This window comes from Apis laboriosa, unplaced genomic scaffold (genome assembly GCF_014066325.1).
Source record: "Apis laboriosa isolate Shangri-la unplaced genomic scaffold, ASM1406632v1 scaffold34_cov151, whole genome shotgun sequence".
NCBI classification, from domain to species: Eukaryota; Metazoa; Arthropoda; class Insecta; order Hymenoptera; family Apidae; genus Apis; species Apis laboriosa.
The window spans coordinates 1,949,701-1,973,582 of record NW_025222928.1 but is presented as its reverse complement, the minus strand read 5'-3'; the positions used below and the strand labels follow the sequence as shown (position 1 = coordinate 1,973,582).

The 23,882-nt window shown below is 38.4% G+C and overlaps 1 protein-coding gene across 1 annotated transcript in view; it reads left to right on the top strand.

The window, feature by feature from the left end:
- The first annotated feature begins 6,569 nt into the window (after positions 1-6,569).
- LOC122714658 (hemicentin-2-like) overlaps positions 6,570-23,882 on the top strand; it is a 247,075-nt gene continuing 229,762 nt past the window's right edge. The window contains exon 1 of the mRNA XM_043936189.1: positions 6,570-7,346. Within this exon, the coding sequence (XP_043792124.1) occupies positions 7,223-7,346 (124 nt within the window). The 5' untranslated portion in view covers positions 6,570-7,222. The remainder of the gene's footprint in view (positions 7,347-23,882) is intronic.

The following is a 23,882-nucleotide window of genomic DNA, read 5'->3' as shown; positions in this document are numbered from 1 at the left end:
TAATGGAAACACACATCGACGCAAGAGAGTCGTTTTGTTATATTACGTGAAACGTGACGAAAAGATATTGTTCGAACAAGCTCTGTCGTTCCTCGTTAGGGAAAGCGAAAATTACGGGAAAACTTAATCCGAGGCCGTTCGACAAATCATCGTTTCACCGCTATCGCCACTCCTCCACTCCCCCTTCGAATTCAATTGAATTTAATTAATATTATTGCGAATAATTAAGAGGGGAACTCGTTTCGAATTGGTGGTAGGCTGGCTGGAAATTAGAATCCGGGAAACGGATCCGTCCGTTCGACCGCTATTCATTAAAATTTAACGTCACGTCAAAAGTCTGAATGGTTTATTTTTATATAGGCCGATGTCGAAACGATGTTAACCGAACGAACAATAGTTTCTTCTCTATCCATATTTATATGTTCTATCGTTTACGATTATATTTCTTACATTTATATAAAAATTCATCTATGCGTCGTTTTATACGATTTTATAAATATCGAATTCCAATTCTCTTTTTGAATCTCGTTCGAATTACTCCGCGATTTCTCGACGAGTTAAAGGCAAAAGGTTTTGGAAAAGGATATAAGAAATTCTATAATGAGAGGGGAGAGGATAAATCTGTTGCACACCAAATTTCGTCCTTCTGTTCATCATTTTCGTTCCATAGACGAGCGTTGCTCAGAGAAGAAGAAGAAGCATCATTTCTCGACCAACTCCTCGATAAGTACATCTTTAGAACGCGACAATATTGCGTTCACGTTTAAGAAGAATTTTTATAACGATCACGAACGTATCTTCGAACCTTAATTTTTATCGTTACACGAGTTTCAAGAGAATTTTATGAAATATGACGAGAGATAAAAGTGAAGATAAAAGTCTCCTGATTTCTTCTCTTGAAAGATTATTTCTTTAATGGTATCTAGTTTCCCTCTCTCTCTCTCTCTCTCTCTCTCTCTCTCTCTCTCTCTTTGTTTCTCCCTCTCAGAAAGATGATTGATCAAATCGACATTCCATCGAGTTATTATTTCGAGAATATACGAACGATTCGCAAATCCTACATCGCGAAACTGTACAACGATAAATTAAACGTGAAATGTGAAAGAGATGAGCTCGTTTTCTGGTTGGAAATTATCACTGCTCCCGCCCGTTCCTGCCTCCGCCTGCCGTTTGTTAAAACTTCGTGTTTTCAAAGGTATTACTTTTATTTACTCGGCCCCTTTAATAGAGCCGCTATTAATCCTGTTGACGTTGAAATAATACTGAAATGTAAATGCGGGAATACCGGAAATGAAGCAAATCCTTTTTGCCCCGGTCCACGGTTCTTTTCTTGCTTCACGAGAGCCACTTTTTGTCTCGCATGAGTTACGGTTTAAGTTTCGCCGAGTGAAGGTATGCCAGCGAGAAATGAAACCGAGGGAAACAAGGGCCCGTAGGTAATGTAACAAATGTTTCGAACACCGCGTAAATTTTTATCGCATTTCCTCATTTGAATGATATTCCATTGTAATCTGATAAATTAACGTTCGATAGAAGAAATAATGTAATTTTTTTTTTTCTTTTCGAAAGAGAAAAGAAGAGTATGTGCGATTATTTCTATTATTACAATTTACGATAGAAATTTTCTTTTCTGAAATATACTCGATTTTACGCCCGATTATTTCGCGTGCAAAAATTTACGCAGAACGCTCACAGAGAAATCTCTCTCATATCGAATCGGCCGCTTCGATCAGACTTTTTTTTTTTATTTTTTTTTCTTTTCTCTTTCTTTCCTCCCTTTTTTTTTTTTTTATTCCGCGCCACGCGAGGAATTCTTTATCGATAAAAATTTCCAGCTGTGGAAGAGGCGAGATAAAAGGGCAACAAAAATAGGGTGGAACACGGAAAGGGACACGAGCAAGCGATCACGTAAAAATTGAAGTGAGATCTTGTAAAGGTGATGGAATAAAAACAGATGTCATGTTTAACCCTCTCCTTTCTTCCTCCCCTCGCTCTTGCACTACTCCACCACTCGTTTTTTTTTTTTTTTTACCATCGCTTCGAAAGATATTTAAGTCGCAATATAAACACGTGAAAATTCAAAATTCCCTCCATTTTTCTTTTCTTTTCTTTCGCTCACGTTCCATCGTATCCGATTATACGTATTCACCAATTCCTGATGCACTCTAATTTTTTCTTTTTTTCTCGTTCTCAACGAGACATTTGAACGAAAGTTTATAGTGGATTATAAACTGGCAGAGAGAGATGAAAAATCGAAATGAAAAAAAAAAAAAAAAAAAAGTTCGTTGGATTCGAGATAACGTAATTCTCCTTTATATTTCCCTCATTCTCTTCGTGGGAAAAAATCCTCTTTAACTTTGACGAGGTAAAAAATTATCTTCGAAAACAACAACAAAGAAAAAAAGATGAATGACATAATGCATGTACATAAATTGAGAATTATGAGAATTATGTTTCGAGAAGAAAGAGAAAAAGAATAAGAGAGGGGAAAGGAGGAGGAATAGAGAAAAATTGGCGTAATTCATTCCCGGTAATTGGACGGCATCGCTTGTAGTTCCCGGGGAAATCGTGATGCAAATGTGGGGCCGTAGTCAAAATTAAAGGAAATCCTTTTTCTGGCCACGTAAACCGCCATTTGGAAGGGGACGCGATCGAGTGAATTCTCCAAGTTTCGTTTCGAAATAAACATTCATTGGGACCCGCGGAGCTTAACATAACACGATACCCTTTTAAACGAATCTTCCCTTCACTATTATAAAACTGGAAAAGTTTGGTCGAAAAGCCGTAACAACACCCCTTGCCAATATATTTCTTCCACGATTTTTTATTTACGATACATCGATAAAATGTTATCGATTAATTAAAAATCGTCTCTCGGTTGTGCGGAAAAATTTATCGATATTAAGATTTATTAAAAAAAATTTCTCAATTTGTTCCATCCTTTTACATTTAATTAAATAATAGATTCATATCGCTTTGTACCAATTTCGTCCTTTTTGCTTTAAACAATCAATAGTATCGCGTTCTACATGCATTATTGAAGAGGAAATTTTTTATTGGGGAAAAAATTTACATACATACACATACGATCTAGAGTTATACGCGCCTTCGATATTCGATAAAATATCACGCGTCAAAGTGTAATTTTTATATAGATCTTAAACTTGGAACGTAATATTGAATTAACAAGCAAATTAATTTAAAAAAAAAAAATAAATAAATTCTTGTTGTAATATCTTCCAATATAAAACCTATAATTATTATATCGTTATATCACCGTTATTATTAATAATAATATTATAATTTATTATTATAATTTATTATTATTTTATCATTCTGTGATATGATTTTATTAAGACGTAATCGTGGCAGATGTAATTTTAAATTGGTTTACAAACTTCGAGCGAGCTCGACTCCCTGTGAATAGTAGTGTAATAGTAATATACGATGAGGTAAATTTCCCCGAAGCCCTTGTCCCAGAATGTTGGAAGGGAAAAGGGAGAGATGTGTAGGGAAACGGGTGATGCATTCACCTTTCGATGGAGCGTCCTCATTAACTCATTCAAGTCGTGGATCGGAACTCGTATCGTCATCGTGATTATGATTACGCGCCTCGTTTTCACCGATGACTTTCCGACACGCTCTTCTTTCTCTTAAAAGCTTCATCGGTTTCTGTTTCGTGGTGCCGCGTTCATTTGCAAGCAAATGTCGGCAAAGAGTTTAATTAAGAGTCGCATTAGTTAGAAAATCCGAATGGATGGAAAATGATATTCGCAATTAAATTAAATGGCGATTAAATGATGAAATTCCAAGAACGAGGAAGCGAAAATGAGGAAAATAATGATGAGAATCGCTCTGAGTGTTAAGTATTTGGGAATGTGATCGAAGATTTGTTTGAAAAAAAAGTAACTTGTTAACAAGAGTAAAAAGATAATAAAATTCCTTTCGAATAATTTGTATAAAACACCAGAGAAATCATAAAGAGAGATAAAACAGTCGATAAATAAAAAAGAGATAAAAATGATGAAGTAATAAAGTGATAAAGAAACAATTATATACACATCCTTTTGATTAATTAATTTTAACCTCGAAAAATTTCGATTCTTCGAGCTCCGTCAAATCCTGTTTCTCTCTATTAATTTCTCTTCACTTCTCTCTTTTTCATAGCTTGTTTTTTACCAATACACGTTCGACTATCTTCCTTCTGGATCTCTTTCTCTCTTCATTTTCTCTTCTGATAAGCTTCGCGACGAAAAGGGAAAAATACGAAAGATGAAAAACGAGGAAAGTAAAGAAATAAGTGACAGGAAGAGATAGAGAGAGAAAGAGAAAGAGAGTTTCCAAGAGGAAAGTTTGAGGCGAGAGCGACTGGCGAATGGATTGAGCAAACTAATTTATAGGAAAAAAAGAGAAGAGGGAGGGAGTGAAGAAAACCGGAAGTCCGAGGCAAAAATACGATTAACGTGGCAAAGTGGCTAGCCAGGAGAATCGGATCTCTAGGCAGGAAGCTTGTTACGAAGAAGAGAGCGCGAGATCACAGGAAAACAGATAAATTTACTTCTCCTTGTGTGTAATTAAACACCCTCGACCATTCGTGCCTCCATTCTGTGTCACACTTTGAAGGAAAGGGGTTTGGACATCCCTTTTCCATATCCAGCATTAATATAAACGCCCAACCCTTTGTTATTTCCATTCATGATTCTTCAATATCTTCTCGTCTCCCTGGAAATTTTTGCATTCCAACATCGACACAAAGAACGGCTTTTGCGCTGCGATAAAGGAAAAAGGAAAGGCGATGGCTGGCTTGTAGGATTGTAGAAAAAGAGAAAGTATAGTGGGATGGAAACAAGTACGCTTGGACGACGACGGAACGGGGACGAAGTTGTTAAAAAAAAAAAAAAAAAAAGAAAAGGAAGCGAAAGAAAGAAAAAAGAAAAAGAATGAGAAGGAGAGGAAAGAAGAAGAAAAAGGAAGGGGAGATAAAAGGAACAACATGCCGGAGAAACATGAAAGAATTTGCATTCAATTCTCGGTATAATTGACCAGTTCGATTCGCACTTCTATTCAAACGTCACAGAGAAAAATGTCGCTTTATTTGGAATTAATAGGAATTCCGTCTTCCTTGGGAAGCTATCTTTCCTTTTGCTTCTATCCTCACCGGCCTCTCCTCACCCTCTTTCTCACCCACGACCCACGTTTCCTGTTCACATTCTTACAAGTGCGCTCCCGCGCAGTCTTGTTGCAGAAACTTCTTCGAGAGACGACCCCGAACGAATTTAGTCGGTGGCAAAGAAGTAGGAGAAAGGGAAATAGGAAGGGGAGAGAAACGATTGCTCGGGCAAAAAGAATAACGAAAAAATGTAGCAGGGGATGAGAATATTGATCAAAGAAACGGGTCAAAAACGGGACAAAAACGGAAGGGAAAGGATATAATATTAGTTGTATTATCGAGTCTATTATATGGCCATACAGTGGAACCACAAATGTTCGTACTATTGAAATTCATGATACATGTATATATTATATATACACGTTATAGAACAACGATCCGAATCGTGAAAATCAATTTTAGTAATTAATTTAATAAGTAATTTTCTCATATCAAAAATTATTTTTCTTTTTTTTATCTGTATCCAATTTAAAAAGTAATTGAAAAACCAAACAGACTATCAGACAAAGCTTTTAAGCTTACGAATGATGTTCTATAATTTTTATCAATATTCTTATAAATATACATATCTCTTATTCGAAAAAATTATGTATTCAATCAACAATTCACATTTAAATATCATACAATCCTCACGATTATAAAACAAAAACGAGTATGGAAAAAATGCAGAGGATTCGCGTAAAGGAACGAAGTTTCCGCTCGATTCATTCTATCATCAGCCTGTGTCGCGTCTAACTTACATTCAAATTAACCCGCGATGCAATATCTAGTCGAAATTAACATAAATTTCTCTCTTCATTCATTTTCATTCACCGAGAAGCTGACTTCTTTTCCCAGACCATTCCGGTAGTCTTAGGATGCAATACTGCGCGAACACGGGAGAAAAAAGCGACTGGAAAGATGAAAGAGCGAATGTACGCGGAAAAACGAGATGCGAGGGAGATAGAATCATAGACGATATCGAGAGAATGAGAAAGAGGAAGAAACCATGCGTTCAATACGCATGCGAGGTAAAACATGTGCGCGGGCGCGTACAACGAAGGCTCTTTTCGATCGACGTAGCACCACGACTCTGACGATGACGTCGAGGAGAACGTGGACAACAACGACAACGACGACGACGACGACGAAGACGACGAAGACGAAGTCGGCGTCGACCAACGACGTCGACGTCGGTAGCTAGCTTCGTTGCGATGCGATAGTGGTAGTACTAGCAGTAGTATTACAGCAAGATAGCGAATGGTGGGAATAGAGTATCGTGGAGGGGATTGGCGCCAGTGGAGAGGGAAATTAGAGTAGTGGTGGCAGCCACAGCGACAGTGGCGACGCTAACGTCAACCGTGGCAGCTTAGCGTAGCCGTGTGCACCGCACGGCCCGGTGGAGCAGGGAAATCTCGCCGAGTGCGAGTGGCGCGCATTACGTCGTTCTCGATCGACTGTCGAAATTATTTTATATCGGGCGTGAATTTTTATTATAGAACGTGTCGTGTATTTATTACGAGGCAGTAACGTAACCACGGCAAAGTTTAAAAATCGTGTAGAAGATAGAAAAATTCCGTAGTGAACGTAGATCGGTAGAACGAGGGAAGAAAGACCGGGGTTATAAACGTGTCAAACAATCGCGTGCGATCGTTGATTGCGTCGGAAGTGATGTTACTTTCGTTTCGATAGTGATTGCTCGTGTTTGTGGCCGATTCCGTGGCTTTCTTGCATCACGAAACGGTGTTTCTGACGAAAGAGTGATTTTTTTTTGAAGTGTGTTTTTTCGGTTATCGTATTTGCAACGTCTCGTTTCGTCGTTCGATTTATCGATTGATAGTGTCGATTCAATCTACGTTCGATTGGTTCGATTCCTCTTCGACCAAGGAAAATGTGGCCGCAGTGTGTGAAAGACACGCAGGACGAGGATATAGGAAGACAATTTCCATAAAGTGAATTGAAGCAGAGGTCCTGTGATCTCGAGAAACATACAGTGTTAGTGAAGTTGGTGGAAGATGCTGCTTGACAATCGATTGCTATGATCGAGCCGCGGAGAGTTCACGTGGAACGATCATGATTTACCTTAGGCTGCACGTCGGGAGGAGTCTACGGTGCAACACGAATGCAAGACACTGGAACGTGTTCATCGTGCCACTCTTCCCACTTTGGATTATCGGCGCCTTCTGTGTGAAAGACAGTGAGTACAAAAAACTATTTTATATCGAATATTATCTCGTGAATTTTAAAACGAATTTTAAACGATACATTGTTATTGCTTACTAATCGTTATCGATAATACGAAGGCCACGTTTATAAGTTATAAGCAATTCTTGGAAATTCTGTACGTTTGAAAAACAATTCGGAACGTGTGATTTTACTACGCATAAATTTTTATTTTGTATACATACTTCTGTTCTTCTGTTTCGAACATAATGGCCTACGTGTTATAGGTTATCTATTCTCTACGCTCGAATAGCTTTTCGATAGTAATATATATTTCAAGATTCAGCGTATATATATTCTCGTCTTTTTTATAGGTTAGGTTGCGAATATTAAATTTCGAATGTTGTAGAGCTAAAAAATTTATCGGAAATAAGTATCAATTTAATTTAATTTTCTCAAACTTGAAAGGATTGCGGAATATTTTGACACCATCGTTTAAATGAAATAATGTCCTTTTCGAAAGATTGTTTCGAAAGTTTCGAGATAATGATAGGGGGAGTATGTTTCTGCGTGAAACTTGCGAACGATTCGATAATCTCTTGTTGCTTCTTATTTGATATTTCATCGATTTCAAACGATAATCCCGTCGTTCTCGCGTATGACTTCATTTGCTAGGCAATGTTAAATAGAATCGTTATCTGAAATTTCTTGCCAAAAGAAAAAATGATTTTCAGAACTCAGGTTTTGCATAGAGTGGAAAATGGTCTTTCCCCAAAGTAATGGGATCACGACAATCTGGAAACGTAACTTCCTCGAACTTTGTCACTCGTTCGAAACGTAGTGCAAAGTTTTCAAGCTTTGATACACGAGCCTCGTGATGCTCTTCCTCCATTACCGAGAAAATTGTCAAGTAAACTTCCAACTTGCGTTAACCTATCCATAACATAGAATCGATTCTCTTGGTAGATAGTGGTCGCTTAATAAACTTGAATTCCGCGATATAATCTATATAACTGGCCCGTTTCCTCGAATGGTCGTTGGGAATGCAAATGATAGAACCATAACACGGTTTATTACTGAGCTTTCTTATCGTTTCCGGATTCAATCTCATTTTAATTTATGAAACAATAATAATTATATCTAATATTGGAATGCAGATGGGTTTTATTAGTAGATTCTTAACGTTGCTTCAAAAGCATTATTCCCTTTAAATTTGATTTGAACACGTCATCCCATGTGTTCAATTTTAGTCAAAGATCCCGCGAATCGATCGAGTGTTTTCCTGTTTAATCGAACGATCGGCCGGAAGTTTTGTCGCGTGTTACATATTCATCGTAATGCCAATGTTGGACGCAGTTGGACGCGTTTCCACTCAAAGACAACTTTCCGCTTTGACTCGGTTCACGGCATCGTATTAAGCCATGCATCGGTTTCAGCTGGCTTTTAACCGAAAGCAAGATGAACCATCGCGCGATTGGTTTCGTCTTAATTGATATTCAACTTGTTTCTTGACGATATACCGCAACGATACAGAAAGTTTCGAAATTGCGCGTTAGTCGAAAACAAAATAACAAAAGAATTGGTTGGAGGGGAATTTTCTTGTTTAAATTGTATTTAAATTTTATATTTTTAATAAAACTTTTAAAAGATTAAAACGGATTGTCAACAAGTAATCTGTTACGCGAGATATTTTTGCAAATATTGAAAACTTTGGAACAACAAAATATTTTTATTACTACGATTTTAATTAAATTATTTAAATTGCTTGTATAAAGCTTATAAAGTAACAGTATAAAAAACAGTCGATGCACGAAAGGTTACTTATAGACGTATTCCTAGAACCATTAAAACTTTGTTACCAAGAAATAACATTGGATGAAACATATCATCATCCAATATTAGAAACTCGAATATACAAATCCATAAATTATGAAAATTTACACTTGACTGTATATGCTCCACACATACCTATTTAAAACGCTTCCACCGCAAAAGATTATATACATATATATCACCAAACGCTGCTTCCTTTCTCATTCTTTTTCTTGTTCCATCGATTTTCCATTTCGAAACATCCTGTTTCCAAACTGTTTCCACTGAAAATGCGATTTCGATTTCGCAGTCGCGACTTGTCCGATTCCGGTTAGCTCGACGGAAGCGAAGAGATGGACGATTTGCGAGCCCTGGGAAACCGCGTGGCTGAGAGTGCGGCAAGATTTAGTGCCCTGTCGACTCGGGATAAAAAATAGAAGCGCGTGGAAATTGCCAAGTCGGGAAACTTTGCGGCGTTGTTCACCTACGAATTGCGTTTCCCTCGTCGCGTGATGAAGTTATGGGTTCACGGCGCATCCAAGTCCCCGGGCTTCCAAGTTTTTCCGACCGAAAACCACGTTTTGCTCTTCCACCTAAGAAAATATGATGCACCCTCGACCTCTCCTCGCTACCCCTCCCAACCAACCTCCTTTCTAATCGTTTTGTCGCCCGGATCTCGAGGAATCGGCGAACGATATCTCCCCCCGTGGATATTACTTTTTAAGGGTTCGGGATTACGCGGCTGTTTATTACATTTTTGTTTTGTGGAGGAATTGGCCATTTACGGGACACCGGCCATAAACACTGGAGATTAAGCGCGAGGCAAAGCTCGACTCGGGTCGAGCCAAGTATTACTATGTTCCCCGATGAAAGTAATGGGTATACTTAGCGCGTATCGCCAATATTCGCCGCGATATCTCACGGATGATCGTTTAGCTCGTTGAACGAATAACATGGATGTAGTGCATTAGCGAACCTATTGGCGTGTATTTTATATACATCGTGAGATTTTCTAGTCTAACGGGGTTGATAAAAATGAAGGGACGAGAAAGAGGGAGGGAAGAGGAAATGGCGCGTTTCGGAGAAGATCTTATATCGATCTTTTATTATCGATCTAAGACTTTGTTAGCATAGATTCGCGTGAAAGGGATGATTGTTATAAATCATCGTGTGAGATGAATCTATTAACTTATATCGCATTCTTTTCTTTGAAACGTTCCACTCAATCGATGGTTTTTTTAATTACGATCGTATCTTATCTCGCGTTACCTTAAAAAGATAAAAGATAAAAGAGGTGCCATTTTTATCAAAGTCACCTTATATCGTTAATCTCGAGACAAGAGCTTGCTTAAGCCCTAAACCTGTTGAACACCCTCGTCAAATTCTTCTTCGTCAGAATTTCCATCAGATTCGATGCACCTCACGAGCAGTGAATGCAGGTTGTTCGTAGAGGATGCGTACGTTTATAGAAAGCGCGAAAAAAAAAAGGATTTCTATCGTGTCATACGTGTCAAAAAGTCGGGATGGCCATATCGCGAATTCATCGCACGTATCTCGCGTCACCTCGTTGCACAGTTTTCCACGTTGGCTCATCCTGACGACAAACAGATCCCAATCTGCCCTCGAAATTTTAAGCCTCGAAGCTTACCAAAACGTGCGAAACGTTCTTCGGTTAATCGCGCCACAAATCCATCTTAGTCGAAGATCGCTCCATTCGTTGTTTGCCTTTGGATTTCGCTGAACGGTGTCGAGTTCTTCAGGATCAGAATGTGAACATAATTTCGTGAATTTCTTTCTGATGATCATTAGATTGCGAATTTTTATATTATATATATTTTTATTTAATTTTATGAATTTTTTATGGTGAAAACGAATTCGAACATTTCATGGATTTTTAACAAATTGCTATTGCTTATCTGAAAAAATTGGATTTATTTGAAAAAAATTACTTTACAAGAAATGTATTGGTTCTATTTCTTCAATTTTTAATCAATATTCATACGAATAAAATTAATAGAATATTGATTATCGTTTGTGCAAAATATGAATTCGCAATCTAATGATATACAAACTTGAATTTATCAAGAAATCGGACAAGAAACCGACAAGATTATTCTTGATTAAGAAATTGCTCGTTTCATTTCTTCTTCTAATTGATTCAAACTCGAGAGAAGGCAAGATGATAATCACAAAGAAAATATAAATCCAACTATTACTGTTACAGAAAGCACAGGAAGGAATTTGGCGAATTCTCCAGTTGTGCACATGTTCGTCATTTCTATATCGAACTGAGGACGTCTACGGTATATAGAAACGTCCACCAATCATCTTATTATCGCATCATTAGAGTAACACGAATTCCGTCCACGGTCTTTACGCGTGTTACCCCCTACGAACGTTGACAGTATTACTTGGCGAATTCGCGTGCGATGTAGATGTCCATCGTTTTGGAAATTCCTTTGCGTGCCCTTCTGATAACCGAATTACGATTGTTCACCGAACCATGTTGCACAAGGGCATCGAAATGGCAGGAGTAATCTCTCTCTCTCTCTCTCTCTCTCTCTCTCTCTCTCTCTCTCTCTCTCTCTCTCTCTCTCTGTCTTTCCCTCTCTCTCCTCGTTACCAAATATCTCACGTGCAGATCGAGGGGACGATTGATTTTCGTGCCTCGTGCTGCCTTCCCTAATCTCCCTTCTCTCCTTCGTCCTTTAGCCTTCGGTTGGTCGGAGTAATTAAGCCAATTTTCGCGTCAAATACGCGGAATCACACGGACGTCTTCCTTGATTTGATGAAAGGATTTCGAGAAATTTCGAAGTGGACTTGCGTATGCGGCTTAAATCGAAGTTCGAAGATTTCGTTAAATGAGAGAATCTTTTACTGTCTGTAAAAGTTACTGTAGAATTATCTCTCATAAACTAGCCTGGTATCGTTCAATCTAGCCTTAATTATTCAATTTTTGCAAGAGTAAAAAATGAATGTAATAAACTACTTTCCACACACATATTTCAATTCCCTCTTCGACAGGGATAATCTGATACCGTTATTTATCACATTGTACATTCGATTTGTACAAGGATACTTCGTACGTTCGTGAAAGTACACTTTTTTTTCATCAGTTCCGCTTGAAAAGCTGGCGAACGTTCGGATGGATGGGGCGAAATCGCGCGACACGTCACGTCGTGTGTAAAACTTGGAGGTCAATTAATCGACGTCGGGTGCTCGGTCACGCTCACGTTGTGAAAAAGCCTCGATAAAACACTCGGATGATCATCGTGCTCGGTTGAAAAGGAGTTCGATTCGAGATTGGAATCGGCGCGTAATTATTCAAATTGGCCGTACGTTGTCCAATATCGATTGGCGCGGGCGAAAAGGAAGGGAAGGATCGTCCCGATCTTGGAACGGGTAAATTGACCGCAGCGAAATTTTAATCGAGGTGAAATGTTACACGCGCAATGGTTTATTTGGTTTAATTATAAGGTTAATTAACAACGGAACAATTCTCTCATTATAGGGATTGGTTGCGTTTTATTCGAGGTGTTTATGAAAATAAGGGTGGAGGTGAGGCATTGCGGATCGATGCTTGAGATTAATGGGATTTATATTCGTATCGCGATTATATAATTTTAAACTCGTTTCGAATAATAATTAAACGGATCGTGTTGATTTAGATTTTATTTACGATTTTTCAATCCATTTTTCATTTATCGTTGATCAAAAGTTGTTCAAAAGTAACTCTTCCCTCGAGAGTTTCCTATTCTTTTTCTGCGGATTATATCAATTTATATAATCTTGATATAAGTATCTATCAAGAGGTTCGGTATTATTATTATTATTATTATTATCATTATTACGAGGGAAAAGAAGATAAGAGAGGAGGAGAGAGGAAACTGTTAAAAGTAGAACTTATCTTCGGTTCTATTCCGGTCACGAGTTAAGAACCCAGAGTCGTCTTTTCAGCACGAATGCAGAAACGTTAGAAAGATCTCGTTCTCGCCAAACTTTGATAATATACTGGAATAATAATTGTCGTTGGAAAACGTGAACCGAACAAATCTCTCGTACAACCGGGATGATATTATCAAGCGTTGGAGGTGGCAAAACTTTAACCCGATATTTCCACGCGTCCCGATGCTACACGCGCATAAACCGCGATCAAAGGAAATCCCATTACGGGACTATCATCGTCATTCCATCGTTGTAATAAGCTATCCCCTGTACAGAAGATATTCTCTTCGTTATTCTTTCCTACATTCTCCCTCCCCCTTTCGAATATTTTACAACTCTTACGACGCTCTTAAATTTAACCATTTATCGCGCGATGCCAGAATTTTAATAACAGCTCCTTCCAAGAATTAACTGGTGCACAATGGTGGAGATCGTACGATATTAAGCGGGTGAAAAAGCATAAAGAAAACTAGGGGAGGAAAAAAAAGGAGACTGGAGGAAATGGGAAATGGGAGAAAGGGATGAAAGGCAAAAGAGGGGGGAGGGTACAATTGTTAATATAGGAGGAAAACAAAGAGGAGGAACGTTAAACAAAATCCTGAATTACGATCACCGCACGAGATATCCATTTTTCCACGGGCTCTTGTCCGTGGATAACGATAAAGATTTTAAACGTACCCTCGTTGTATATTCTCCGGATACAGTCGTTGCGGTTTGACTCGATGAAAAGCGATACAACCTCTCCCCGCCTCCACGCTTTTATTACACACGCTTCGAACGTCAACGACCGGATGGCCATACCTAATGCCATCGTGAAATATGCACGATAAAAAAAGGGAAAGCGGAAATTTACGGTCGGCTGTTAAACCCACGCGAAACTTTACCTTTCTCGAGACGATGATCGAATCGAGGGTCGAACAGTTGGGTTAATTGGTGGCGAAAACTCACGTGTCCTTCACGCGATAAACCTTTTTTTGTAATCTCGGTTTGATCGAGATAATAATTAGATCCGTTATTATCCTTATCGCGAGACAGGATAAGCAGGAAGGGTATTAAGGGTAGTATGGCGGGTAAAGGGTGGTGATTTTCCGCGATATCGAACGAGCTTCACCCGTGTAATTAAGAAACGGGCGTAATTCGAAGGTAGAAGGAAAGGAGGGGTGGGGAGGGGAGGGAGAGGTAGTAGTTATTTTTATACAGGGCGTAACAGAGCCCGGTTTCAATAGGCAAGAAATTATGAACTAAGCCCGAGAACGAGGTAACGCGCGCGCGAGGAGGAGGAGGGGGATAGGGGGAGGAGGAGGATATTCGCGAGTTCCTGGAGCGAGGCAGGGAAAATCTTCCGGCTCGTAAGTTTTACGGTCGAGCGAGGTTTACACGATCCTCCGGGCGACGTTAATTGCGGAAGATTTTGCAAATGGAGGACTGTGAATTACCATGGTAACCGCGTTCCACCGTGGCGAAATTTCGCTGTTCCTCTCCATACCCCGTTAATTTCGCGTAAAAATATCAGAGGGGATGTTGAAGCGTCCGATCCGGGCTGTATTAATCGAAACGTGCGCGAACCAATGGCAGGCACTTTGTTTTATTTTATATTCATCATTCCCCTGCATATTTCTCGAAATGGAAATTTAATTAATTTAATAAACCCCCGATGGTTCTATTTCTATTGTGAAATAGTGTGTTATAATATTCGTGGAAAGAAAGGGCAGATAATAGAGATTGATAATAGAGCGCGAATCTTTCAGCGAACACATTCATTCAGAAGGTCTCGTCCAACGTTTTTTCCGCGAAACAAAATCGATTGATCTTTTTCCTTCCCTTTTTATTTCACTTGCGTTGGAAGCATCTTGAATGAAAATTATGTAAATCCCGCCGATCACCTGGCAATTGAATTCAGAAAAATTGTCTCGTATTTTTCGTTAGCGTCGACGTTTTTGAAATCTGTTCGTGAGATACCTATCGGATTTTATACGCGCGTGGGTAGAAATCAGACATTGAAAATAAACGAGAAAATGGAGATATTTCGAAATATAAGTTTCATGCCCTCTGATCATCCGCGTTAATTCTGGCTGCGAATCTGGCGAATCTCTAAGAGGAGTGGGGCAAAGTAAACGCTATGGGGTCTTTCCTGCATCCCAGAGACATACGAAACTTCATCAGGGATGTGAGTGGTTACACGATTTCCTGATGTATGAATCTCCTAGTTAGTCGTCACGATAGATACGGGTGATTTTGCACGAATGCGTCGAAAGGAAAACGCAATTTCCCCACTCCTTATTGGTTCAGAAATATATCAATATGAAATAGAAATGAGATCCATTTATCCGTTGTATCTGCATGGATAGAGCCGGCCACTTGTAAGTTTGGCCGGGCTATAGGTCGTGCTATAAATCAACCCCTTCGACTCTGTCGAATCACCATCCCCTGCAATGGAACTCCTTAGGAATCGATAGCTCATCCGTAGCACAATGTCTCCAATCTCACTGTTGATACCGTAACTCGCCCCCTTTATCCAATTCCCGATTAATCGTATCGATCGAAATCGTCCCCATCGCGAGTTTATCCCCCTCCCCTATTTTTCCTTCCTCGATATCTCTCCTATAAATTGCATTCCATTTTCCTTTCTCTAAAGTTCGAAAACAGAAAACTACACATCGTAACATATATTCTCTCTTTCACATAAAGCATAAAGAAAAAATTATATGATAATAATTGATACTTTCCCACAAACGAGAAACGATCTCGATCTCGAAACGAAGACGAAACGCGTGAATTTATCTCGGCCCAGAAATTTATTTCCACACATATTTCAACGGTTGGATCATCGGCCCATCATCGCGCATGCAACGTCGATGAAATATCAAGCTCGTTCCAAGCTCCTTTAACCCCCCGTCGACGGGGGTATACCCGATACGAGAGAACGCTCGAGAGAATTGCGGCGGGCTGGCGAGGCGGTAACGTTCCCGTAATGCCGTTTCCTCCGAGCTGAATATTTAAACGTTCGCAGCCGACCGGCAATTTTCATAAAACCTCGTTTTTTACTTCGGGGAGAGAGAGGGGGGTGCCTAGGTAAGGAGGAGCGTAGGAGGATCCGGCTAAAAGCCGCTGGTGCTGTTAACTGGTTCCGGATGTAAAAGCAAGGTCTAAATTATTGGCGTGGCAACATTATTACTACTTTTTAATTTAACGCGGCCTGGCTCCAACCTCGTGGCTTCGAGAAATTAGCGTCTTTCCGCCTTTCACGAGGGGTAAATCCTGTCCTCGACCCCCCACCAGGGATACATTCTCGATAATCGTGCAGGAAAGATTTTTTTTTTTTCTTTTTGTTCGCGTTACATCCTTCTTCTTTACATTTTCTCCTTTTTTCCTTATTTGTAGAAGTTTGAATTTTTTTTGTTTTCTTTTTTTTTTTTTAATAATAATGTTGAAAACATTACAGTGATTTGTTTTTTTCGTTTTTATTATTGGATCGTGCAATAAAACGCGATGCGTTATTAATATCCAAATTTTATTCGTGATTATCCGTGTGTTATTAACATTAATACATAACACATAGTTCTTAAGAGTCTCAATAGAGATCGTGCCGCAATATTTCCAATATAAAAAGAAATTGACGATAATCCACAATAACAGTTTTCTTCGAGTCGTTTTCATCTTTATTATTTCACGGATCGTAATGATATATGAAATAAATACAGATTGTTGGTTCGATAGCACGTTTTCTGTGAAAGAAACAAGGTAACTAGATTTTTTACGGTAGATTGGAGGAGAGCAAGATTCAAGGAAATATTATTACTTAGACGTTATTTTAACGTTGCTTAAAAGTTGATCGAACGAAATAACGAAGTTAACGACTCGTCCCATAATTGCTCAAGTAAATCGATCGATACATATACTTTATGATAAACCTATCCGCCATTTTCTCTATTCGAAAAATTATAAATTCCACAATTACTCACGTATGCAATTCAAAATTACTCCATCCCCATATTCGAAAATATCTTCCACATCCTCCACATCCATTATTCCTACACTCTAGTTACACTTATAAATTCCACAATTGGTCGGGTATACATCGTTCGATTAATCGATTTTTAATTTTCAAGTTTCCTTCGTCTCTATCTTAACTGTACATGCAATTCGGCGCACATAATTCAAAGTTACTCCCCACTCGAAAATATCTTCTCCATCGTATTCCATATCCTTATCCATTATTCCCGCACTCTAGTTATAAATTCCACAATTGGTCGGATATACATCGTTCGATTCGATTAATCGATTTTTGGTAATTTTCAAATTTCCTTCGTCTGTTACCCACTCGAAAATATCTTCTTCATCGTATTCCATGTCCTTATCCATTATTCCCGCACTCTAGTTACAATTATAAATTCTACGTCCACAATTGGTCGGGTATACATCGTTCGATTAATCGATTTTTGGTAATTTTCAAGTTTTCTTCGTCTCTATTACTTGAAAATATCTTCTCCATTGTATTCCTTATCCATTATTCCCGCACTCTAGTTATAATTACACTTATAAATTCCACAATTATAAATTAATTATCAATTATAAATTCTACGATTGGTCGGATATACATCGTTCGATCCGATTAATCGATTTTTGGTAATTTTCATTAAGTTTCTATCTCATTAATTATACATGCGATTCAGCGCACATAATTCAAAGTTATTTAAACCCATTCCCCAAAATATTTTCTTCATCGTATTTCACGTCCTTATCCATTATTCCCGCACTCTAGTTACAATTACACTTATAAATTCCACAATTGCTCGGGTACGCATCGTTCGATTAATTAATTAATAATTAATAATCGATTTTTGGTAATTTTCAAATTTCCTTCGTCTCTATCTCGTTAACTGTACATGCGATTCGGCGCACATAATTCAAACTTACTCCCCACTCGAAAATATCTTCTCCATCGTATACATTCCCACGCCCTTATCCATTATTCCCGCAGTCTAGTTACGAGGCGACGACTACTTTGCGCATAACGCATATGTATACCGTCCTATATCATCGTCGCGGTATATCGCCCCTCGTCCCCAAGTGGAGCATCTTCCTACGTTTAATGCACCTTCCTGACAACGGTGTCGTACTTCGAGAAACCCTCTATCGGCTATTGTGTTTTCCCGTTACGGAGACGGCACAGCTATTCTTCCACCGGGTCTTCGAAGTCACTCGACCTACATGGAACGCGGTACCGCGTTGTTTCTTCGGCCGCGACGTCGCCCAGGCCGTGTAGCATGTATGAATATGCATGACCGAAATCACGTTGTTTAAATTGTTTTAATGGGACACGGTATCGTCGCGGTATTGTGTTATTTCTTTATTATTATCGAATTATTTTTTTTTCGGTTATTTTTTTGATTATTATCGAAATTATCGAAGATCGAAGGAAATGTGAAAACACAATGTAGAAATGATCCTGGAACGAAACGAAATTGTGGGAACATTTTTCAAAAATCTACGAGATGTTTAATAATAATGATGTTTGAATGTGGAGGTACTTGAAATAATTAGTGGTATTATTACGAGGTAGGAATAACGTTATCTCACAAATAATATCTTCACTGCAATTAGAATTACTAATTTCATCTATAAGAATGTCCTCCATTTCTCGCCTAATATGCAACGTTATCTTACCACGTACAAACAACGCTAACTGCGTACGTGCCCATCGTGCTATTCGAGGGACGGTTACGATTGCGGTCCAAGACTGCTTATTCCAGTGGAAGCTCGAAGCCACTGTATCGGATGCGAACGAGTTAATCAGAAAAGTACAACTATCTTCTCTCTAACTTTTTCAATTTGCAATTAAAAAAAAAAAATTTGAAGAATTCTCTTATTTTCGCAACAAAAATATAACGATGCTTTTTTTCTTTTTTCTCGTGTATTATTCGCAACGTAGCGTTTCGAAACACCATCGTGGTTCGTACCAACACTTTTGCGTCGAATTGATGGAAGAGCCGAATGTTAGCGGTGGTTGTAGCGTAAACAATGGATAGTAACTATGTCCACAAGTAATAATCGAGTGGATTCTGGTCAAGGGATCATGGAAACCAGGCAATTGATTCTCCCTGTCCATTTATCGGGAAACCGCTCGTCCAAGCAGTCTTTGGCTTCTCGATTAATATCGGGTAACAGAGCAAACTATATCTTAATCGCAACCTTATCCTGTATCGTGGAACGATACAGTGCCTTGTTCACGTTCCAGATATCAATTTGTAATTATTCACGATGATGATTATTATTATTCTTTCTTAAATCGAATTCATATTTCTCGTCTCGAAATACGAGTATTATATCCGTATTAAGAGATACGATCGTCGTCTCGAAGATATTTTCATATCGTTCGACGAGTTTTACGAACAGTAAAACAGACGCGGCTCTCTGATCGTCAATTTCCACGAAATGGATGCATTTCACGTTGTTTTCGACGATATCGAAACGCTCTTATAGTTATTTTCGTCCTTTTGAATAACAATTTCTTCCCCTTTTGGTCGATACAGAGAAATACTATTACCTTGGTTTTATTACGAATTCTTTACATATCATCGCTATGTTAAAACGAAGATGTAAAAAAGAGAATTTGTTTTTTAACGAATCTCGCCACGAAGTTGTTAGAGATAATATCGATTAATTGTAGTTGAATGCCGATATATTCGATCAAAATTATTTTCGATCATTGATCGAAGTTGCGTTATTCCCCACTATTATTACTTAATTATTTACCAACTTTCCACTGCTATTGTTTCGTAATGGGGCATTGCACAAATTATCGGAAGGCAAAATAATTCGAAACCCCTGTTAGAATCAATATTTACCTTCAAGCTAATATAATTGGTTACACCAGAGTTGATTAATATAATTAAACATGGTCGCTAACGAACAAATAACGACCGTCGTAACAAGATTTGATGAAAATTAGGGCGAATTAAGAGAAGAGATCCGCATAATTGAGAAGCGTTTCAAGGAAACTGCTTTCTTAAAATTCTCTCTACTCTACTACTACGAGGCCTTTAACCACTTAAATTATTCACACGGGCCGAGTTTCGAACCTTCGCGACACTTAATTATTACTGCTTAGGAAAACATCGATTTTACATTTAAACCCCCATCATCCCCGATTACTTTATAATTAATTCGAAAATCTTCCAAATAGTAATAATAACAACTTTCCCTTTTCTTACATCCCCCTTTCCCTTTCGCGAAAATTCAACAATCGAATCGATTTCTTCATTTCCTCCTCCGTTTCCTCCTCCAAGAAGAGATCGAAATCGAGAAAATTCGAAACGATCGAATTTTTTTCTTTTTTTTTTTTCGATACTTTTTTCTTTTTTCTCCCCTCTTAACTCTCACGATTCCCTGGAACACGATACTTTCTCGTAACTTCGACAGGAGTCGAGGATCGGCCGCACACGCGGTTCGTAACGTCGACACCGTTAATCTCGGTAATCTTCATATCCTGTGAGTGCTCTTGAACCGTGGCTACGGGGGCAGGAAAGGTGCTTAGTCGGCGCTTGACGCCCGCGCTATCGCGTTACGACGAGATACCCGCGGGGTCCCGTTATCCTCGAGAGTCCTCGGTGGCCTTTAGGTATCTTAGACGAGCGTAAATTAGGAGGAGGAGAAGGATCCTCTTTCCTGCCGGTATTACGGGACGCGTGACGTGTAACGTGTCTCGTGTTCCTTATCGTGGCGACGAAATCGGTCGAAAATCGATGGTCGTTGATGGAAGAATATATCGACGAGAATCGGAATCTTTTTGACGAGCCATTTTCGCGGTTATTTTGGAAACAGTATTCGATGGAAGATAAGCTTTTTTTTTTTTTTTTTACGCAACGATGAAACTGAAAAATCGTGATTAAGGGATTATACGAGAGGTATGATTTGAAAGTGTGTGGTTGGCGGGTTGTTAATAGTCGGGCGCTCATATTTTTCGGGATTTCGTTACGGGAGAAATTGTTAGGTAAAGAGATACGCGCTTTTGTTAAATATTGATAGTGGAATTTTTGTCATTTTTTTTTTTTTTTTTTTTTTTTTTTAATAATGAAATTGCACACTGGCTTGTATCTCGATATCTGCCGAAAACAATTGCCCGCGCGGGTTGCTGGCTGTCAGGCGCAGAACGTTCGTACTTTTTTTTTTCCTTTTTTTTAAATTCGCGAATCGATATAAAATCAAATATTTCTTCGTTACCGTGTTTTGATCGCTACGCGAATTGTTATCGATTATAAACATAAAGACAATACGAATTTCGTTTATATTTCAATCTATTTTGTTTCCCTTTTCGAGAGGTCGTTATATTCGGAACGATTGAAAACAAACGATCGTCTCGCTTCCCGTATTCCCGTGTAAGTCGTGCTCGAGTACGGATCGCGTTAACGTAGAGCCTACGATTCTCCACCGATCTTACCGTTATCCTCCTTCCTTTCTTTTTTTCTTACAACTGATCTCGAAGGCGACGGTAATTTTTTACGATAACTCGTAAAAAAATTCGTAGTAAAATTTACTTTTTTCAATTTTTCCAGCACGAAAGGAAGAACATATCGTCGATGATGGTGTCGATGACTGTTGAGATCGTTTAGATTTCCCATACCCTTTGAAAAACCGATTAACGTCGCTCTATCGTTTGGACGAAGAAGGTGAAAGGCTTTAGGGCAATTTTCAATATCGTTCTCGTTACACGCGATATCCCTTTGACGGAGAAAAACCCAACCTGTCATCGGGTTCGAGAGATATACTTAGTTATTTTTCCATCGGAATCCTTTCCTCGACGCTCCATCCCGGAAATCGAACGGTCTCGCTCTCGATATGGAAGGAACGATAGAGGATAAAAAGCGACACCAAAAGTTTTCTTCAAATTATTTTATACACGCTGATCCGTGAATATTTTTCCCCCTTGGAATTTTAAACATTTTACAAGACGAAATTACTTAAATACTACATTAATACTACAAATTTACAAGAAACTCTTACGAATCTCGATATCCTAATTAATCTCCACCCCCTATCCCTCCAGAATTACTCGATCGAAACTCGATTCCTTAAATAATAATAAATTAATTGAAATAATAATAATTAAAAAAAACGATGAATTAAGTATCAAACAAACTTGAACTTTGTTGAACTTATTCCTCGCTCTCTTGAACTTTTGACGACCAAATCATTTCGTTTCCACGCGCAATCCTCCCGCGACAAAACACTCGTCGCCGTTTGGACAATTAATTCGCCAATTTCAGTTCGAAGGAGGGGCGGAAAGGAATGTCTGCCAATCCCCCCGACCAAGGCCAATTAGAAAATGTAGGGGAAGGGGGTCACGTTTTCTTGTCGGGTCATCCTCGTTCCATCCTCTTCTCCCTCCCCCTTTAATGCGCCTCGAAACGGTTGTCAAAGTTGGAAGGCAACGTTTCGACGCGTTTAGTTAACGAGCGCCGTGCACGTCCCTCTATTTTCAATGGAAACCGAATTAGCCCGGTCGGGACAGACGACAGTTCCAACTGGTGTTCCTCGAGTTCCGTTAACCGGATTTGGCTTGAAATCGCGAAACGTTGTCTCGTGATTTCCACCCGGTTGTTTTCTTTTCGATTCTTTTGAAAGGGGAGGGGGGAAGAAGCATTGGATTAATTAACGCAGTCTCGGCTTGTTTTCCGACGAATATCGTAAAGGGAACGTTTCAATCGAGTAACTAATGTCGATAATGTTTCGATAATGTTTGGATGAATTCTTCTTTGTTTTTAACCCGGAAGAGATTTCTTCGAAATTTCTTTCATATCTTTTGTTTGATTGTCGGTAGTGTCCTTGTCGATTATTTGTAAGTAGATTCGAGTTAATTTCAATAATGTTTGGATGAGTTCTTCTTCGTTTTTAACCCGGAAGAGATTTCTTCGAAATTTCTTTCGTTTCAATCGAGTAATTAGTGTCGGTTTCCTTGTCGATTATTTGTAAGTAGGTTCGAGTTAATTTCAATAATGTTTGGATGAGTTCTTCTTCGTTTTTAACCCGGAAGAGATTTCTTCGAAATTTCTTTCATATCTTTTGTTTGATATCTAATTCATCGTTTTTTTTTTTTTGGATCGTTTCAATCAATTGGTTTATTATTATTTAAGATTATTATTTATTTTATTATTAATCGAGTTTCAATCGAGTAATTAGTGTCGGTTTCCTTGTCGATTATTTGTAAGTAGATTCGAGTTAGTTTCGATAATATTTGAATGGGTTCTTCTTCGTTTTTAACCCGGAAGAGATTTCTTCGAACTTTTGTTTGATACTTAATTCATCGTTTTTTTTTTGGATCATTTCAATTAATTAGTTTATTATTATTTAAGGAATCGAGTTTCAATCGAGTAACTAATGTCGGTTTCCTTGTCGATTATTTATAAGTAGATTCGAGGAAGAGATTTCTTCGAACTTTTGATATTTAATTCATCATTTTTTATTTTTTTTTTATCATTTCAATCAATTGGTTTATTATTATTTAAGGAATCGAGTTTCAATCGATTATAATTAGTGTCGGTTTTCTTCTCGATTATTTATAAGTAGGTTCGAGTTAGTTTCGATAACGTTTGGATGAGTTCTTTTTCGTTTTTAACTCAGAAGAGATTTCTTCGAACTTTTGTTTGATACTTAATTCATCGTTTTTTTTTTTCATCATTTCAATCAATTGATTTATTATTATTTAAGGAATCCGGAGTTAAAAATATTTGGACTTTGATGGAAATAAATTTTGGATCATTTCAATCAATTGGATCTAAAAGTATATAAATAGTATCTAAACAGTCGCAATCAC